We start from the raw sequence: 18,673 nt of genomic DNA, 5'->3' as shown, positions 1-18,673 counted from the left end.
TGATGTTGTAGATACACTTATTATGCACATAAAATGCTCTTTAAACAGATAAAAAGTTATAAAAAATGGGGGGTGGGGGGAATCAAATGATGTGTTTAAGCATTAGTAGTATCTGTGGTAGTGTTGGAGGTGATTTCTTTGAAATTCATTCAAAGCAAAACAGGAAAAAACATGTTACAAAGTTGCAGATCTGTATACTTGTGTGTAGATTGATGAAGTCATCATTGCATGATGTTTTGTTATTAATTTGTATGAGAATTTGATTTCTTAAGTGCTTTTGTGTGAAGCTGTTGGCCTCTTCAGATGCCTTGCTGGTAAACATTTTCTTCTTTAGTTGATTTATAAAAAGAAATGTTATGGCTATCAGTTGGTTAAATAAATATATACGCATACAAACATGTCTTATTAACTGGTAAATTAGCCACTTAACACTTTAAGCAGTGGGAGACACGCAAGTCATTGTACTAACGTATCCTCAGATTTTTTTTCTGGCAGGCCAGAATGTCAAGTTAATTCAACTTAAACTTAATTGTGAATTATGAAACAAAAAGACGTGATGTGATGGCATATTGGTTCATGACTATCAATTTGTTTCACTTGTTTAAATATTTCCGTTGGTGAAATCAACTTACAACCATTAAATATAAAGCAGAACTTTTGTGTCTGTTCTTTTTTCTGCGTATTTGCTTTAAAAGAAAACTTACAGGGAAAGTATGGCAAAATGTGATGATTTATCTGACACATATACAACATCATTACATTACAAGCAGAAGACAAGATGTCATGATGTCACGTGAATCAGCAAATTAGGGTTTGAGGTTGACCCGATCGTGGTACTTCAGGTATGGATCATCGACGTACCAGTTTCTCCTTTTCCAAAATGAGGTTGTCATTTTATCTAAAAGCTTGCATTGTGTTTTGCTACAGAATACGATCTCTCTGAGGCGCTTTCGTCTGGCAGGTTTCTTCTTCCAGAGCTTCTTCTTGTATCCAGCCTGTTCATATTCAAAATCAAGAAGTTAAATTTAACACGTTACCTACAATTAACATATGACTCAAGCAGCTGTAACACATACAAACCTTGCGTCGGATCCAAAGGCCACAGTGCAGCCTCATGAACCTATCTGTGACAGATTTTACACTCTTTCTCTTCCCCTTCTTGACACTATAGTAAGTCAGACTTCTGCTTGGCTGCTGAGTTAGACTAGGAACAAGTGCCAACACCCTGCAACAACAGAGAGAAGCAGAACAGCTGTTACAAAGAACATACTTACTTTGTACACCTGTTCACCAGCTTGTTAACACAAATATATAATTATCCACTCATATGGAAGCAACTGAGTGGCTTTTGTCATGTAGAGGATGTACTGAAATGAAAACAGAGCATCAGAATGAGGAAGAAGTGACTCTGAACATGGTTGCATGGTTATTTGTGTCAGAAGGGTCAGAATATTTAAAAAGCTGCTAATCTGCTGGGATTTTCCCAAACAGTCATCTCTATGGTTTACAGAGAATGAGCTAAAAAAAGAGAAAGTATCCAGTGAGCAGCAGTTTGGGTGGAAATGCTTCAACACCAGGGCCCTATTTCAGGAAGCCGGTTTAGAAAACTCAGAGTGAAAAACGATACTCAGGGTTGAGTAACCCCGAACTGTCCAACTCGGAATATTCGGTTGCAGAAAGGCTGATAACAATTAGTTCAATCAACGCGGAGTTGCTTTAACCCCAAATTAAGCGCGCGCACGAGGATACATAAAGCCCTGATTAGTGGAGCACAGATTAAGCGAGTCACCATGGAGACAGAGGGAAAGAAGGCGCGGTCAATGTATCTTACAGCGCTTGAGGCCGAAATTCTGATGGCAGCATATGCCGATAACATGCAAATTCCGCGGAAAAAAAGTAACACAGCCTCAGCTGCAAAAGAAAGGGAGCATGCATGGCAAAACAAAGCCGACAGAGTCAATGCGTGAGTGTTAATTTAAACATTGATCTAGGGATTTCCACCCATTTAACACGTTATTTTATTATATTTTATTTTTTATTTTATACATTTTATTTTGTCATGTGATGTGAGCGCAGGTGCAACCCAACAGGCCCCAAACATTCCTGGCAGCAAGTAAAAATGAAATATAAAAATATAGTCCAAACAGGTAAGGTGTAATTGTATTATGAGCCATAGTGCTTGGTCTGTTTGTAAATCAATTGCAGTTAGAGGCTACATTAATTTCCCCTCTGTAAGCACTTATTGAAATTATCTGAGCACATTACAAGTACATATTTGCTTACTCTGTATGCTCAAATGTGACCCGTTATAGCCAACAGAAAAAAAGCGGAGGCCCGAAAAACAGGTGGGGGTCCTCCACCACCACCACTCACAGAGGCTGAGCACTTGGCTTCCACATTTGTGATAATGTTGGCAGCATCACATATGATCTTCACAGTGCAGAGAACACAAATTAGCATCCATTACTATAATGAAATAATTTGTTAGTTTGAAATGCTACAGGGAACTATGTACCTGTACATTAATGCTGTGGAAAGACTTCCTGTTCACATAGTCTCCTTCATTTACTGAAGGAGCAATGATTGGAATGTGAGTGCCATCTGTACAGCCAATCACGCCTGGGAACCGTGAACATAAATGTAAAATTTAAGTAGTAGTTCAAGTATCACCACATCATGAATTAAGTTTCGTTCATCCTGCTACCTGCAATTTTGTGGCATCCCTCTTTGATAAATCTTGTGGGTCTATGACCGGGGAACACCACAAACGAGTACAGGAGACGTTTCAGTGCAACTGTAACAACCTGACTGCCCGACAGACGGTAGCCTTGGAAACGTGCTCAGCGTCACCAATATTATACAGAAAGCTCCCGTTTGCAAAAAACCGAAGTGCAATACAAATAATATGTAATGAACTGAGAGCATGTCCGCGATGTGTCACATGAGCAATATTAGGCCTGAGGATGTTATTCAAATAAATTATAGATTGTGCTGAGAAACGGTAACGTTCACACAGGAAATCATCAGGAAATGATAAAATGTCCGAACGCGCTCTGATCACTCTCTCCCGGCGGAGAGCTCTGCGGAGAATTTGGGCTTCAACATCTACTGGCTCTTCAAGGAAGGGACACGCCATGTCCGACACTTCCTACAGTCAGGTTTCTGACAAAGAGGCGGAGAAGGTCAGGGTTAGTTGAAGTAAACCTGCTAGGGGGCAGGTTAGCTTCACGGAGTGTGTCGTCATAGTAACTCACTCAGAATTAATCTAAACTCGCTTTGTGAAACCGAAAACCCAGAGTTTTCGTTAACTCAGGGTATACTTACTCAGAGTTTGCACTAAACCGGCTTCCTGAAATAGGGCCCAGAAGTCAGAGGAGAATGACCAGACTGCTTCAACTTGATAGAAAAGCAACAGTAACTCAAATGCCCACTATTATGACCAAGCTGTGCTGAAGAGCATCTCTGAACAGGAAACTGATGCTACAGTTAATACTGGGTCACCAAAATTGGACAACAAGACAGGAAAGAGCTTGCCTGGTCTGATGAGTCTTGATTGTTGCTTCACATTCAGATGGTAGGGTCAGAATATGAGTAAACAACATGAAAACAGGTCAAACTGCCCTGTATCAACTATTGACACTGCTGCTGATGTTGGAATAGTGTGGGGATATTTTCTTGGCACATTTTGAGCCCTTAGCACCAACTAAGCTGAGCATTGCTGCTGACCACGTCCCTCCCTTTCTGACCTCTGTACTCATCTTCTGACGGCTGCAGGATAAAGCATCATGTCACAAAGCTCAAATCTTCTCAAACTCATATCTTTGAACATGACAATGAGAATGACTGTATGCAAATGGCTCCATCATCACCAGAATGCAACTTTGGGATGTGGTGGAGCAGGAGACTCACATCATGGATGTGCAGTGGACAAATCTGCAGCAGCTGTGACATGCTGTCATGTCAGTTCCCAGCACATCATTGAATTTGTTTTGCCTTTACAATTAAGGAAATTATGAAGAAAAAATGGGGGTCCAAAAAGGTGAAATAAATTATTTATTTTAGGTAAAACAAATAATAGAAAACTCTATTGTTTTTCAGACCCGCTGCAAAGTGCTTACATTATAAAGACTCTGTGATGCAGCTGTTGAAGTCACATTTTAGTCATCTCAGTTTTTTTGTGTTTTATATCCGAAATAAAGACGCCTTTTGCCAACAGTAGAAACAAACAACTACAAAACACTCCCAGTGAGCGTGGAAAGCAGGTGCTGTGTCACTGCAAGTCCTCTATGCTGTATACCGGCTGTCCACTACCAACAAAAGTGTCACAAGATGAGATTAGCTCGGATTATCAATTCGGTGAAACGGTTTCCTGGAGGAAAACCTGTACCTAATCGTGATTAGGACGAACATTAACCTAGCCTGTTACTTTGGGGAGCTTAATTACTCAAATGCATCGCCCTCATATTTCTATTCCTTCACTCCTTACCTCTGCAGTATGTTGTAGCGTGGTGTCTGCCACACTGTACCCTGGAGAGGAGCACGGACAGCGGCTGTAAAAGAACTGTAGAGATGCGCAGACTGGACGAGGCTGGACTGACAGGTCTGTGGTGTCCGGGCACATACAGACACGGACAGCGGCCTCAGCAACCCTGTTGTCAAACACAAGGACGACAGAGAAACACATGAATATAAAACCGAATTCAGCTATTTCTGTATGTGTTACTGAACAGCACTGCTCGGTAACACACAGATGATAAACAAGCACCGCATCAAGAGGGTGAAATAAAACTGTATTAATGTCAAACTGCAGTTACACACCGGACAGCCTCCTTGCCAGGGTGGCCGCCATGTTTCCTCCTGAACGCCCAAGTAAGTACGGTGGCCCGTTAGGACAAACCTTCTTGTTAAAAGCATGAAGTTAAGTTGAAGCGACACAGCGCTTTACCGCCACCTAGTGAAGGACATGGTTGGCTGTGCTGTGCAGGATATGGCAAACCAGAGCAGGCTAAAAAGAGAGAGAGAGAGAACCATTCAAGTCATTTTGAGACAAACCAAACTTGTAAAATGTGCATAAATCGCATATGAACACATTTCAGTGTAATAAAACATGTTTATGGACAATACAATACTGTACATAAGGTTGGTTCTTTAAGACTGGCCTAAGTAAGAGTTTTACCCCCGTCTGACGAGCTTAAAAAAGCTTTTGCTTTTGTTTAGTAAAATAAAATTATGTATAAAAACATTTACAATAAAATACCTAGTATTTTACTGTACCATTGCTTTTGTAAAATGTCATTGTGTGGGTTTAACATAAATTGAGTATTTCTGTGGCACTGTTTATTTATGTCCTTTATAACTTTTCAATATAACTTTCATGTATTACAGTAATCAAAAGATTATCAGGCACTGCACCACACTACACCACATTTTATCCAATACAAATGTATTAAATACTCCTGTATTCAGTCTACTTGGTGTATATACAGTATGATATAGCTTCCAGCTGTGTCTGTCTACATAGCTGTCACACTGTAAACATGAGATCCTGAGAGTTGCCATTTTTTCACATTCTTCTGTTGAACTTTTACATTATCTGGAAAGAATTGTTCATTGCTGGAAGACCAAATCAGTATTTCAGTTTTCTTATTTATTTAGTCTGGCAAATTTCCCCGTACCTACTGAACAGATAGCCCATGACAGAAATGTAGCTGGAGCAAATATCCACAATCTAGATAGCTAAATGAAATAGTGATTGATGTTCTTAATAACGCCTGTGCTTTCCCTGCTATGATTCATCAAAATGACTGCTGTGCGTAGGGCTGTGTTGTGCAGTAAATATAATTATGCCACAGCATCCATCCATTCATCCATCTATTTTCTTCACCAGCTATACCAGCTGACACCTGGCAAGAAGTAGTACATCGTGGACAGATCACCAGTCAGACAGCGAGGACACAAAGGGACAGACGAACCTAACATGTACATCTTTGGACTGTAGAAGGAAACCCACGGAGGCACAGACAGAATATCCGAACTCCAACACAGTGGTTGCAACTGTCATAACATTTCAAGGCAGAACACTGACACATATATACAGTATACAACCTGCAGCAGTGACCTGTTACAGATAAAACTAGCAAAAGAGGATTCAAGTGCCTGATTAATGTTGAGAATAGAGTGTGATAGTTCAAAAAATATTTCCATGACTAATTTCTAAAGAATTGATTGATTCATACTTCTGTGGTTTTAGGCATCCTCAGCATCAGCCTGACTCCCTGATGGAAGGTGTCAGGCTGTGGGGGGTTGTAACGGCCATCTGTTCTTCCTGAGGTGCGCGGTTCTCTCCAACTGTGTATCTGGTGTTGCAGGAGTACTGCAGAATGATCTGGGGAGTGATCAGAACCCCGATGGTACAGCGCAGACATGTCAAACTAATTATTCATGTGAAAAAGCCCAGTAAATATATGAAAAAGAGGAGCAATTTCAACAGAACATCTCAATTTGTTTCTCAATTCTCAATTACTGTCTGTAATTGTTGAACAGAAGCTTTTTTATTATTCTTGTAGAGCCATTGTAAAAAAAATAAAAAAAAGAGAGAGAATTTTCTATAGCAGATAACAGGAACTTTTCTGTCATTTAATTGTTTATTTATTACTTAACTACTTTTTTGTGGCATGAATGGCCATGGTGGGGGAGGACTTTATCAGTAGGAAAAGCTTTAAAACGTATTCAAATACATTTTAAAGTCAAAACCATTGCCCTGCTTCAGAATGTCTTTTAACTAATTTTACTTTCAAAGCTTTGTAGACAAGCGACACATGTAATGTCAGCTGTGGTAGTTATAAAGAGCTGGTTAAGACAGTGTTTGTATTTCTTAATTCTCCGCTTAGCAGAAGACAGTATAACACCACATTCACAGCATACAGGAGCAAGAATTGAACAATTAAAACACAGCCTAAATTACACTTTCTACACACTAATGGAAGGTATAATATCACCAGATTTACTTGAAGGCTGTTATAAAAGCACTACTCTTTGCTGCTGGCAGGCCATTGTACTGTCACTGTTTGTCTTTGATAAAATACACTACAGTTTTGTGTTGTATGTTGCTGAAAGGCAGTTGTTATTACACATTCTGTTCTGATATTAATTACGTTGTTTTTCTTGGTTAAATTAGCCAGTGTCTTTCAAAATGTTTTGAAATCTGTGAAATGTGAGTCTTTCTTGAGTTTTAAAGTTGTTTATAAAAAGTTTATATATTTACATATATATATATTATTTGAATTAATTACACATATAGTACATGCAGCCAATCAAAAGTTTTGAATATGGAGAATCAGTACTTGTTAAAAAGATATATCACCAAAAGATTTTTTCCTCCAGTAAATAAATTAATATGAGGACACTAATGATAACAGGTGCTATTACTTACAACCTATTAACGGTCATTCGAAATAAATTACTTTATACTGTCCCAGCATATTAGGACAAATTATCAAGACAATACAGATTTTTGTTTTCATTTATTTTAAAGCTAGTCCACAATATAACATAGCATTTGAATAGGGTTAGAAATCAGAATATTTTATTTTCTTCTAAAACATACAAATATAACCTTAAAAAGCAGTTAAAAACCTTTAAGCAAAAGTATCTAAAAAGAAATATAATTAAATTAAATTTTAAAAAAAAAGTATCATCCACAGTTTACACGTAATCACTGAGACAACAGATGTTAATGTAAGTGCACTGAAACAGGAATGCAAAGTAAATCAATTACCTTGTTAAAAAAAAAAAGTGCTTTTCATAAGTGAAAAAGGCTGTCACCAAGCAGAGGGATGTATGTTGTTTTCGTCATTCCAGCGTACCTCTCATAATCGAATAACCTCACTTACACAAGGAATATTTTTCTCTGAGTGGAACGATTGCGACAGAAAGAATTCACCAAAGAATCAACCTCCACTGGCCAGTGATTCATTGCAATTGACAGGCTGGTGGTTTGATAAGGTGTAGTCTCTAGAGGGGAGGGAGGGAGTTTTATCAGTGTTTCAGTGTCTCTTCTTGTATCTTAGTGCTTCACCAGCCCGCATATACAGGTTCTGCATCACAGGGCAGGCCATAGTATCGTCCTTGAGGTCGCTCTTTTCGTAACAGTGGAGCCCGGGCTACTGTCAGCTCTCCGTCAGTTTCTCTTCGTCGACGTAAAAGCATTAAAATGATAAAAAGTAAGGCCACTGGAATAAAAAACACACAGACATATATGAGAGAGACACACACGTCATTACAGGCATAGAGTGCTTTAGCATGTGACCATGACTCCTAATTCAATTCACTATATCTTTATTTGAACCACCTGACAGGACTGCATTTAGCCATAAGAATTGAGCTTGAATTAACATGGCTCATTTACAGTTATTATATATCAATAAACAGGACTATAACTGAGTCAAGTTACTGAAAATCCAGTTTGTTTCATCACTTTTTCCTTTTTTCAATTCATTTGAATGTGAATTTTACAGAAAACAGGCAACTTTATGACCCATTACAATACCAGACACAAAAAATAAATAAATCGCTTGGATCAAACAATCGTTGTTAGTATTACTCACCCCCTCCTCCAATAACTAACAAAGCAATAGTGACAGGAGCCAGTTCACAAGTGTCCCCTGCTTTGCGGAAGAAAGTCTCCATGCAGTAGCCCGGAGCCAGGCTGCCCTCTGGACAAAAGGCATCACTCGGACACTGAATGGGGTTCACGTCAGGACTCTGAGAGAATAACATGCTCTGTCGCTAAATATCTTTTAAATGCATACGCATGTATTTCATCGGAGAGAGTGTGGCGCACTCACAGGGCAGTAGTGATTCTCTGGGCAGATATCACAGCTTTCCTGGCCCCAGTGGATCTGAAAATAACCACTGCTGCAGATTTGACACATATTCTGACGGGCGGCCTTGTACATACCTGTTCAAAAATCACACATCACTGGGATGGAAAGCAATTCTTATCTTTCTCTATTGCAAGCCACAGCAAACACTCACACAAATGACTAAGTGACAGCCCATTTAAGATACTCTAGTTTACCTGGCCGACATGGAGAGCAGTCCTTAGCGGCAGTCTGCAGAGCTTCTGTGCCTCCAGGACACATCTGGCACTGAGTACAACCCGATGAGCTGTCAGGAAAAAAAACAAAACAACATTTATAGCTGTAAAATACATGTGAACACTTTGGAGCAGGTCTACTGATCAAAGATCCTACTAATAATATGAATGGTTGTTGTCAATAGTTAACAGTTAGATCAGTGGATAAAACAGTGACTACTGGAGAAATGTTTTGTAACTTGGTGGTGGCAGGAGGTAGTTCATCAAACTAAAAAAATAAAGAGAGGCCAAGTCCCAAACACTATTTTTAGCATCTGTAAATAACATATGGAGTCGTGGCTGTGAGACATCACTTCCTATCATGGCAGCAGCCCAGGAACCTGCTGGCAGACGCTGGCAGTGAGGAGATAGGCTTTCAGGCTTGGCTGGCAAGTATGGACAGACTAAAAAGGAATATCGCTTTTATTAGTGCAGAAGCAAACTTGCAATCAGCCCTAGGAAGTGCTTTCAGCAGGCAAAGAGGTCACCAGACTCTCACAATGAAGCCTTGAAGCTCTGCCAATGGAGAAGTTGCTTAATATGACTATGAGTGTTTAATGACTGTCAGTTTCTAAATGGTAAAAAACATAAATCCCCAGATCCACAGAAGGAGCTAATATTGTTGCTCTTTTACACCCACAGTTTAGCTGTGATTAAGAATCTTGCAATACGCCTCCCTGTGAAGGTTATTTGGGACACGTCATCTAGACCGCGTGAGCCTACATATCCTATCTAGTCTGGAAACTCTCAAAAATAACCTGGGAAAATCCAAAGGAGTATTAGCCCCCTGTAACCATATCTCAAACTGTAATGGAGGGATAATGCATTTTTGTCATGAATCAAAACTACATTCATTTCAATAGGAGTCACATAAACCACTTAAACAGGGCTGTGCATGCCATTCGTGACTTTGTGCCAGCTGCAGATTACTCAAAGCAGACACTGTGTAGCTAGTCCTGTGTGTGTCTGTGCGTGTGGGTGTGTTTGTGTGGCGTGCAACTGTGCAGGCAACTCAGAACCATGAGATGAAAGCATGTGATGCTCAGTTTGGTGGTTAGATAAGTTATTTTCCAAACACTGAGTTCTGCTCAGTTACAGGGCAACAACAACAAAACAGAAAAATGGACACACAAACAGAAATGCAGTCCCAGCAGCAATCAGGTCCAACTTACTTGCAAAAACGTCCTTGTGCACATGGTTTACATGAAGTAGAATTACCCTGCGATGAAAAGAAACCTAAAAAAACGAACAGAAATATACATAATTTGTGGTTTTGAGTTATAGATATCAACATATACTAATGCAAGCATATCTATAGACTTTAAGGGGACCTGTTCAAATTTCCTGAGATAACCATAATACAGATATCACCTCAGAGTGACATCATACGGAAAAGCTACCGAGCAAATGTTTAGAGGAGTCTGAAGCCTGAACCTTAAGCTATTATTTGAAACCACATCCACTAAGAGGATCCATTGTTTTGTAACAGAAAATAATCAAAAGCATAAAGCGTGCCTTTCTCTTTAAGTTGTGTGTATTTTATAGCAATATTTTACAATTAAAGCATATGTATGGGAATCAACACTCTCTGTTTTCTGATATAGAAAACAATGAGTAACTGCTAGATAAACAAACCTGGTGAGCAACTTGTGCAAGAGTCTTCACCAGTGTTATTGTTGAAGGACCCAGGAGGGCAAGGGCGACATAATGGACTTCCAGTGAAACTGAAGTGGATACAGCATATGAAAAAATTATTAGTGATGTAAACTCTGGATTTCTATTTAAAAAGAGAGAAAAAAAAGTGAAGTTTGAATTTGCTGGAACAAAATTAGTCTTTACTTGGTGTAGAAGCCCCGGCTGCAAGGTAGACACTGCTGCTGTCCTGCTAGTGGCTGATAAAATCCTCTGGTGCATGGCAGGCACGCGCCAGGAAATACACACCGCCCTGAGTCAGGACAGCACGTGCACAGAAGGGTGTCTGGGGGGGATTGACAAAAAGTTGATTTTACTCTTCATTTTTGCTGCTTTAATATCATACAGCTTATTTTAATATCAACAAAAGCAAAGCCAGGTACTTAACAGAAAGGACATTAAATATAGCATATTTAGAAATATCATAAAATAAAGCCATGGCAGATGATAGTCACTGACTCACTGTTGTCGTACTGTGACCCCGGTGCACATGGCTCACAAGCAGAAAGGTTAAAAGTGAAGCAGCCTGAGGTGGTGCTGCTGAAAATCACGGGTGTCGGAGTCAGACTGGTCACATTTTCGATCAGAGTGGTATCTGTCACAGCAGGAGTAAGAGTGGTCTGGCTCACCACTAAGCCTGAGAAGGAAGGACACAATGGTATATATGCGGTCAGCTGTCTTAAAAAGGTTCAAAAGTACCTAAATGTAGTGAAAAAGTTATGGCTCGAGTGCATAAAAGCAAAAATATGTGGTATGATCACTAATAATTAATACAAACAGTGTAAGCAAACATTTTGGGGGACCCTCCTGCATACCTTTTCTTTGAATGTTTTCGTTTATTTATTAGTATTGCAAATAATAACCAGGATTTTAACTCCTGTCTCCCTGCATCTCTCCATGATTCAGTCTCCTGCTTTGAAATGTTGCTGTGGACTGAGGTTGAACCCTCACGTCCCTCCTCCCTAGACACGCACTGAGCTAGGACACAGCCTCAGGGACACAACAGAAGTATGAAAAATAAATGTTAGCAAGTGGATGAGTGACCTGAGAGCCAACCTTGCTGCATTGCCTTTATTAAAAGAGGAAGAACTTCTTCAATCAACTATAGCTGAATGATTTTACAAAAAGTTTATCCAACAGGGAAAGAAAGAAAAAAAGGTGGCTGCAAAAGGTATAGGCACATCAGCAAAACAGAGCCCATATTGTGGTAGTAATCACATAAGCCTTGCGCTTAACTGCTTTCTTGAATAGGAGCCATCCTCCTCATGAAATGCAATTATTCAGAAAGGGGTCATATGATTTCTCAGCTCCAGTCTCCTCTGGGTTGGCAGCAGTTCTCTCCCAAATAGATATGCTTCTTGAATTACAAGTCAGGGAGTTTGTAAAAACGGATAAAATTATATTAACAGAAATACAAAAGCAATAAGTACCACGGAAATACAGTGAGCCAGTGTATTAATTTCATTATGGTGTCCTGGTGCAAAGAAAAGTGTGTGTAATAAAGTTTTGCTTTGAACAAAGTCTAAATTACATGATGCAACAACATTAGAACTGATTCTACTGTTTCTATACTTTCAATAACAAACCATCAGCACTTTTCAGTAGTGAATTAACCTAAGGTGACTTCATGCTTTTTTTCATACTATATAGTAAATCTCTGTATTAGACCCTTGGTTTATAGGATTACCGCCGCCGTTTCGTTAACGGTACAAGCCACTCCACTTACCTATGAAACAAGCGGCGGTGATCGCAGCCAGAACTCCCCGACAGTCCATGCTCCAGATTACCGACTGCAGCCACCAAACAATGCTTGTCTACAACATCTCATCTCTTAAATGTGGCAGCGTTTCCTTTGTTTTCATAAAGTACGCTGTCAGGGGAATCAGCCCACTCATCAGTGTCATATGACAAAAAGGCATCATGTGATTTTGGTTTAGAGGGAAAAAACCGAGAGAAATGGGCTCAATTCAAGACAGATCTGGTGTAGTTACAAGGAACAACCAACAGGGACACCACCACCTTATTAAAACATCATGCATTAGGCTCAGAGTTGCTCCCGGTCCGCAGGTGAAGCGATTCAAACTAGGTCCAAGCAGTAATACGAATTTATCATGAAAATTACTTAATTAATTTTTACAAAAAAAAATAAAAAATCATATCATTAATATACTTTATGTTGCTTTGTGCTAAATATAGAATATCACAGAGAAATGTTATTGTATATTGTTCAATTCTTGTGTCTATGCTTGCAGTAGTTCTCTTTTTTGTTGTTGTGGATAGTCCCAAAAGATATGATACTTGACTCTTGGTATTTATTTAGTACAGTAAATTGGTAGCAAGACGCAGAAAACCACAGAACAGTATTGTTTAGGGGAAGGGAAACATTCCTCATCAGTCACGGTTGAAGGCTCGCTTCCTTTTTTCATGTTACGTACAGACGTGAGTTTCGATAACTTTGGCAGTAATTGAAACAAAAAATAAAGAAAAGTCGTAATACTCGACTGTTGCAGAAAACCAAGCAGCGATCAACATCAGTACATAAGTGCAACTTCAAATGACTGCACATGTTATCCACACGTGTTTTATTAAATTAAACAGTCATAAGATTGCAGTGCCTGATAAACACATTTATAGCTTGAGTCAAGAAAAATTCTCTACAAGGCGCGACAAGCTCTGCTCCAGCTCCTCCCAGCTTGTCACACTCGCCTGGCAAAAGAGGAAACAGAGAAAGGAGTTATGGATACGTTTTATTTCTTCTTTCATTTCTTCTTTGTTGTGGACTTTACACTCACCTGGCTGTGTGTCCCTGTGTGTCCTCCTGTCTGTTCAGGGGCTTTGACCTTGCTTTCAGTTTGCTTGAGCTTTTGACGTTCTTGCTTTTTCTCTTCAAGCATCTTCTTCAGAGCTAAAACCGTCTCATCCTGAGCCACCACCTGCTGAATTAATTCCTTCTCGGCTTTCCTCTCCTCTTTCCTGCCACATGCCAAAACTAGCATCAGTACATGCACATGTGCACATTTCTGCGTTTGAGTATTTTTGTTTGCCACTTTCCTGACCTGATGGCCGTAGCTTGTGCCAGGACGCTGCTGTGGAAGTTGATGGCATCCAGCTTCTCCATCAGCTGCTGCTTCTGTTTCTGCTTCTCCTCCAGGATGAGCTTCCGTTTCTCCTCCTGCTCTGCTTGCTGCCTGTTCTTCAGATGGGCCAGCCGCTCCTTCGTCTCATACAGCGACATTTCTCCCAGCAGCTCATGGCCTACAGTCTGACATGGGATTAGATAACTGTGACACAGAGATCGATAACAGCATCTCAGTATAAGATACAGAACTGTGCAAAAGTCTTGATCCACATTGAAACCACTTTTCTTTTTTGCATAGTACTGCAGCTTTCCTTCACTTACGTCTGTGTCATCAAATTTCTTGAATTTCATGCGAGGAAGCGACTCAATGCAGTGAATTTCTCGGATGACTTCAAATTTGCGGCTCATCTCTGCCTCTGCTTCCTCCAGTGCTTGACGAAGCAGCTCCTGGTTCTGTTCGGAGACTTCTTTCACTGTGAAATTTGTCATGACATTGATGTGAACAGCAAAAAGAAACACGTGAAATGCCCCGTTTGACAAGCTGCTTGAGGAGGCGCACCTATGCTTTGCTTCAGCTTCTGTAACTTCTCTTTAGCTGCCTTTGAATTCTTGTGGCCATCTGCCACTTGCTGCACCAGATCCTTTATTTCCTTTTCCTCTTGCAACCTTTTCTCAGCATATCTTTGCATCAGCTGAGCGGTCTAGAAAAAGCAAACAAGCCATAAAGAAGACGACAACAAGTTTAATCCTCTGTGAATTCCTTTTATTTATTAGTTGCCACTTGGTTTTTACCTACCTCTTCTTTCTTCAGCTGCGCAGCCTTCTGATTGCGCTCCATTATACGTTTGCGGGCCAGAGCTGCCTCCTGTTCACTGATGCATGCCTCCAGGTGTCGGCGCTCAATCTTGGGCAACTGCTCCTGAAGGTCCTTCTCACGCATCTCCTTTTGCCACTGCAGGAAAGATGAAGGATCGCGCTCGCCTTGCACCAGCCGCTCAATTCTGTATTAAAAACAGACGCACAAAGGACGCAACTTTTCATGTGTTTGATTTGCACTTCATCCTCGTGAAGCACTATGCAGACACCTTGGAAAAGGTCAAAGTAGCAGGTAAAAGCTGTGCTGTACCTTTGGACCTCCTCCTCCACCCAACGCTTATACAGTGCCTCCTTCCTTAAAATAGCTGCATTGTTGAGTTTGATCGGATAGCTGACAGCCTGTAAAAAATATACACATGACAGCAGATATTACACCAACATTAGGCTATCTAGAAACCGGCAGAGTACTTAGGTCTTACCTTATTACTGGAAGGAGCTCCACGGGAATGAAAGGAATTAGGCTTGAGCCTTGAATCCAAGTCTTCCTCAATCTTGGACATCACTCTCTGTGGAACAAGTATGAGATGGTGTTGAAGCCAACAGAATACAAGCCCACCCTCACACACACACACACACACACACACACACACACACACACACACACACACACACACACACACACACACACACACACACACACACACACACACACACACACAGTCACACACAGTCACACACATACACACCTTTGTGTGCTCAGACTTCTGTGGATTTCCACATCTGAACTGTTTGATATTCGCTTCATACAGAAGCTCCTTTGGTGGAAAACAGATAAGCGAACTTTTTAATGGCAGTATATGTAATTGAATTTAAAAATATAACATTTTTTGATAATATCTACTATTATTGAACTTAAATGTGCCAGCTGCCGTTTAACTGTTAAACATATCTTCTTTTGTATTAGATTCATTGTACCTGAGCCTTTTGATGGTTCTTCTGTTTATTCTCCTCGATTATCTGCTTCTCCTTTGGAGCCTTGTAGGTGCTGCTTGGTACCTGCATGACAAACAAGAGTGACGCACCAGCCTCTACACAGTTTACAGCTTACATTCTCTTTAAGGATTGAGGACATGAAAAATTCTCAAATTAAAGGACTTTTTGTAACTGATACTGACTGGTTTGCATTTCTTCTGCTGTGGGATGAGCTCGGGCATGGGTAGAGGCCGTGGTTTAGGTTCGGTGAGGGCGAACTCCTGGGGCTCAGTGGTTTTGGTTGCAGCTTTCTTGAGCAGATTCCCTTGAGAGATCTTGACTGCAAGCTGGTCCATGAGAATATCTATCTCAGGGCGCCACCTAAAGGACACACACGCAAACATTTGGGTTGTCTGAATTTGAAATGCTCTGCTCACAAAACAACCTCCACTGGAATACTTGTGCACATTTCTGACCAGACTGTGAGGAAACAGACTCAATGATCAATGGCATGAGCACCCCTTAGTTCCCTATTCTCTTGCATGTTCACACTGAGCCTATGTGACAGGAATGAAAGAGTCTACAGACGCTGTGCCGAACTTCATGTGACTTCAGCGTCAAATCAATCACTGAATACAGCCCTCAAAGGATTAAAAATTTTGTTTGCTACTGACTGCTGTCATGTCTTTTTGTTGTCAGTGAATTACACAATGTGTAGATTTAAGTTTTCCATTCATTTTTTGAGTTATTATAGTGTTATTACCTAAGTAGTATTTTTGTTTATCATGCTTTTCTCACCTGAGTAGAGGCCCAATCCACTGTTTCTCCACAAAGTCAGCATCATAGATGTTGTTCCACTCATCCTGTATCCACGTGGTGAGGTTTGAGAAGAAGAAACCTAAAAACTAATTTTGAAAAGTGAAACATAAGAAAGCTGCTGATTAATTTCCCTCTTCTGCACCCAGAATTTGTGTTTCTTACCATGTGCATTTTCTTGATGTCCAGAGATTTAACAATGCTGCTAAAACACTGAAGCCCGAGGTCATCAAGAAGAAATGTGGCCAGGTAACAGATAACTGGGGAGCAAGACGATCATTAAAACGTGTCAGTTCTTTTATTCAGGCTGAAATCAGGAGTAGCAATGAAGTTACTCACCAACAAACTGGCTACGTTCACCTCTGGACACTGATTTTACGTGCTGGCCAAAGAAGGCATTGATGACTACATCCAGCAGCTTCTTTTGCTCAACACATCCGGAAACAACATCAAGAATGAACTTCCTCTGCAGCATGTCCATGTCCTGTGACAAAACAAGAAATACAGACTAATCAGAAGCAGGCCTATGCATCCACTCACATTGATCTGAGTCTGACATACCTGCAGATCCTTCATAGCATCTTCTGTGAAGTCATCCAAACACTGTCTGCTAGCTCTAAACTTGTCGAGGAGCTGAACGGCTTCCTTCACAAGTGATGCATAGTTTGATGCCATCTTAAATCCACTAGAAAAGCCCAAAAATAAACTGTTTATATAAGCAAAGCTCACGCATTGAGAGATGAGAGAACAAACAGTTCTCCCTGGGATAGACAAGCCAACCGGGCTGCTAATGAAAGACATCAATTCACAAAAAACATTTGCTGTCTTCGACTCATAGACAGTCTCCAGCCGTCGCTGTGTTGCGTCGTTGCTTAGCAACAAAAACAGGCGTAAACAGACATACGTCCCAGCTCGAAATGTTAAACGAGGAATGCTTCAGCAAAAAAAAATTAATTATTTAGATTCAAAAGAGGCGTTTTATTATTGTTCAGTTTAACATATTAAATATTTCACAGTTTTAATCCGTACAGATTAACAGAGTGCCCTCCTCATCCTTTGTTGGCGTCCATAACAATAATAATGACGTAGCGTGTTGTGACGTCTTGCTGGGGCTGTGCTGGTCTCCTGCTGCCTTCATGTGCTTTTGGAAATTCTACAATAGACAGAAAGCGATAAATTGACACGTTAAAACATCTGGTCAAGATGGAAACCCGTTCTAAAAACCGAAGGAAAGTTGTTGGCTTGTGCTTTAAAAAATGATGATTTTACAAAAAAATTTGTTTCCTATCTTACCAGGGATTTTACGTTGTTGGTATCTGAGGGACAAAAGCTAATTACTGGGTAAATCACATGCAAACTGGGTTTTTATTCTCAGAATCGAGCATCTGAGTTCCTGGTTTAACCTGATCATCATAATCATATTTCTTAACCGGAGTGAAAACAAAGTCATTTGTTGAATTTAAATTAGGAAATACCAAACTAATGTTATGATTAATCTATATGTGATGTATTAGAAAACAGAAAGTTGAAATGACTCCAAAATAGCTTCTGGACAAACACACACTGCTGATGTTAATCATGTAATACAGGCGAAAGCTAAGGAATAACCTGGAAGTGTATTTTGAGTGAAAATTGTTTCCCCCACTGATATTTTCTCTCTAATCTCTTTTACAAACCTAAAAAATGTGCTTAATTTGCTGCTCCTCATTTGGATGGTCTTTACTGCAAAGAATGGCATCTGTACACATCCTAAATCATACATTTATTTGATGAAATTTCCCTGTATTTGCCTGACATTTGATTTTAAAGTTAAAATTAAACAACATTGGGCTACTGTATTGTTTTTCTCACACAACTTAGTTATAAAAACTGAAAACCTCCACTACTCATACTTAAATATATGCATACACTATTGATATAATCTAGATAAGGGGGGGTCAAACCCTATTTCATCTCAAGTGGGCTGGGCCAGCGAAGCTATTGCATAACATTTTAAGAAGATAAAAATGTTATTAAATAAAATGTTAAATAAATCATTTTTTGTGATTTATGGAATATACTGTTAGTGTCAATTTGACACACTTCCTCCAGATTCTAAAATTATTTTAATGTAGTAAATTCCAATTTGTTTCTTAGGTAACAGAAAACAACTGTCATTAGTA

General features: G+C 39.9%; 3 protein-coding genes across 4 annotated transcripts; all 3 read right to left on the bottom strand.

Annotated features, from left to right (window-relative positions):
• Positions 1 to 712: 712 nt before the first annotated feature.
• mrpl35 (mitochondrial ribosomal protein L35) lies at positions 713 to 5,005 on the bottom strand. Its single transcript, XM_026152217.2, has 4 exons — positions 4,819 to 5,005; positions 4,487 to 4,649; positions 1,081 to 1,225; positions 713 to 995 (listed from the first exon to the last, which is right to left on the bottom strand). The coding sequence occupies exons 1-4, from the start codon at positions 4,847 to 4,849 to the stop codon at positions 807 to 809; spliced, it is 528 nt and encodes a 175-aa protein (XP_026008002.2). The 5' UTR covers positions 4,850 to 5,005; the 3' UTR covers positions 713 to 806.
• Positions 5,006 to 7,798: 2,793 nt separating this feature from the next.
• Positions 7,799 to 12,745, bottom strand: LOC113012149 (uncharacterized). 2 transcript variants are annotated; one of them, XM_080293811.1, is made up of 10 exons: positions 12,555 to 12,745; positions 11,292 to 11,465; positions 10,976 to 11,114; positions 10,772 to 10,860; positions 10,309 to 10,372; positions 9,080 to 9,168; positions 8,847 to 8,959; positions 8,607 to 8,763; positions 8,045 to 8,231; positions 7,799 to 8,008 (listed from the first exon to the last, which is right to left on the bottom strand). In XM_080293811.1, exons 1-9 carry the CDS (start codon positions 12,601 to 12,603, stop codon positions 8,074 to 8,076), a joined length of 1,032 nt encoding a protein of 343 aa, XP_080149937.1. In that variant the 5' UTR covers positions 12,604 to 12,745; the 3' UTR covers positions 7,799 to 8,008; positions 8,045 to 8,073. The 2 variants fall into 2 exon arrangements, with proteins under 2 accessions (XP_080149937.1, XP_026007954.1); XM_026152169.2 differs by having other exon boundaries at positions 7,799 to 8,231.
• Positions 12,746 to 13,393: 648 nt separating this feature from the next.
• cfap99 (cilia and flagella associated protein 99) lies at positions 13,394 to 17,428 on the bottom strand. The gene is made up of 15 exons (XM_026152300.2): positions 17,073 to 17,428; positions 16,851 to 16,995; positions 16,677 to 16,771; positions 16,494 to 16,600; positions 15,899 to 16,076; positions 15,699 to 15,779; positions 15,470 to 15,538; positions 15,203 to 15,289; positions 15,034 to 15,122; positions 14,704 to 14,908; positions 14,467 to 14,608; positions 14,229 to 14,380; positions 13,885 to 14,090; positions 13,621 to 13,801; positions 13,394 to 13,534 (listed from the first exon to the last, which is right to left on the bottom strand). Exons 1-15 carry the CDS (start codon positions 17,310 to 17,312, stop codon positions 13,469 to 13,471), a joined length of 2,043 nt encoding a protein of 680 aa, XP_026008085.2. The 5' UTR covers positions 17,313 to 17,428; the 3' UTR covers positions 13,394 to 13,468.
• Positions 17,429 to 18,673: the final 1,245 nt, after the last annotated feature.

The sequence above is a fragment of the Astatotilapia calliptera genome, chromosome 19 (assembly GCF_964374335.1).
Source record: "Astatotilapia calliptera chromosome 19, fAstCal68.1, whole genome shotgun sequence".
Lineage (NCBI taxonomy): Eukaryota > Metazoa > Chordata > Actinopteri > Cichliformes > Cichlidae > Astatotilapia > Astatotilapia calliptera.
This window is presented reverse-complemented; position numbering and strand designations above follow the sequence as displayed.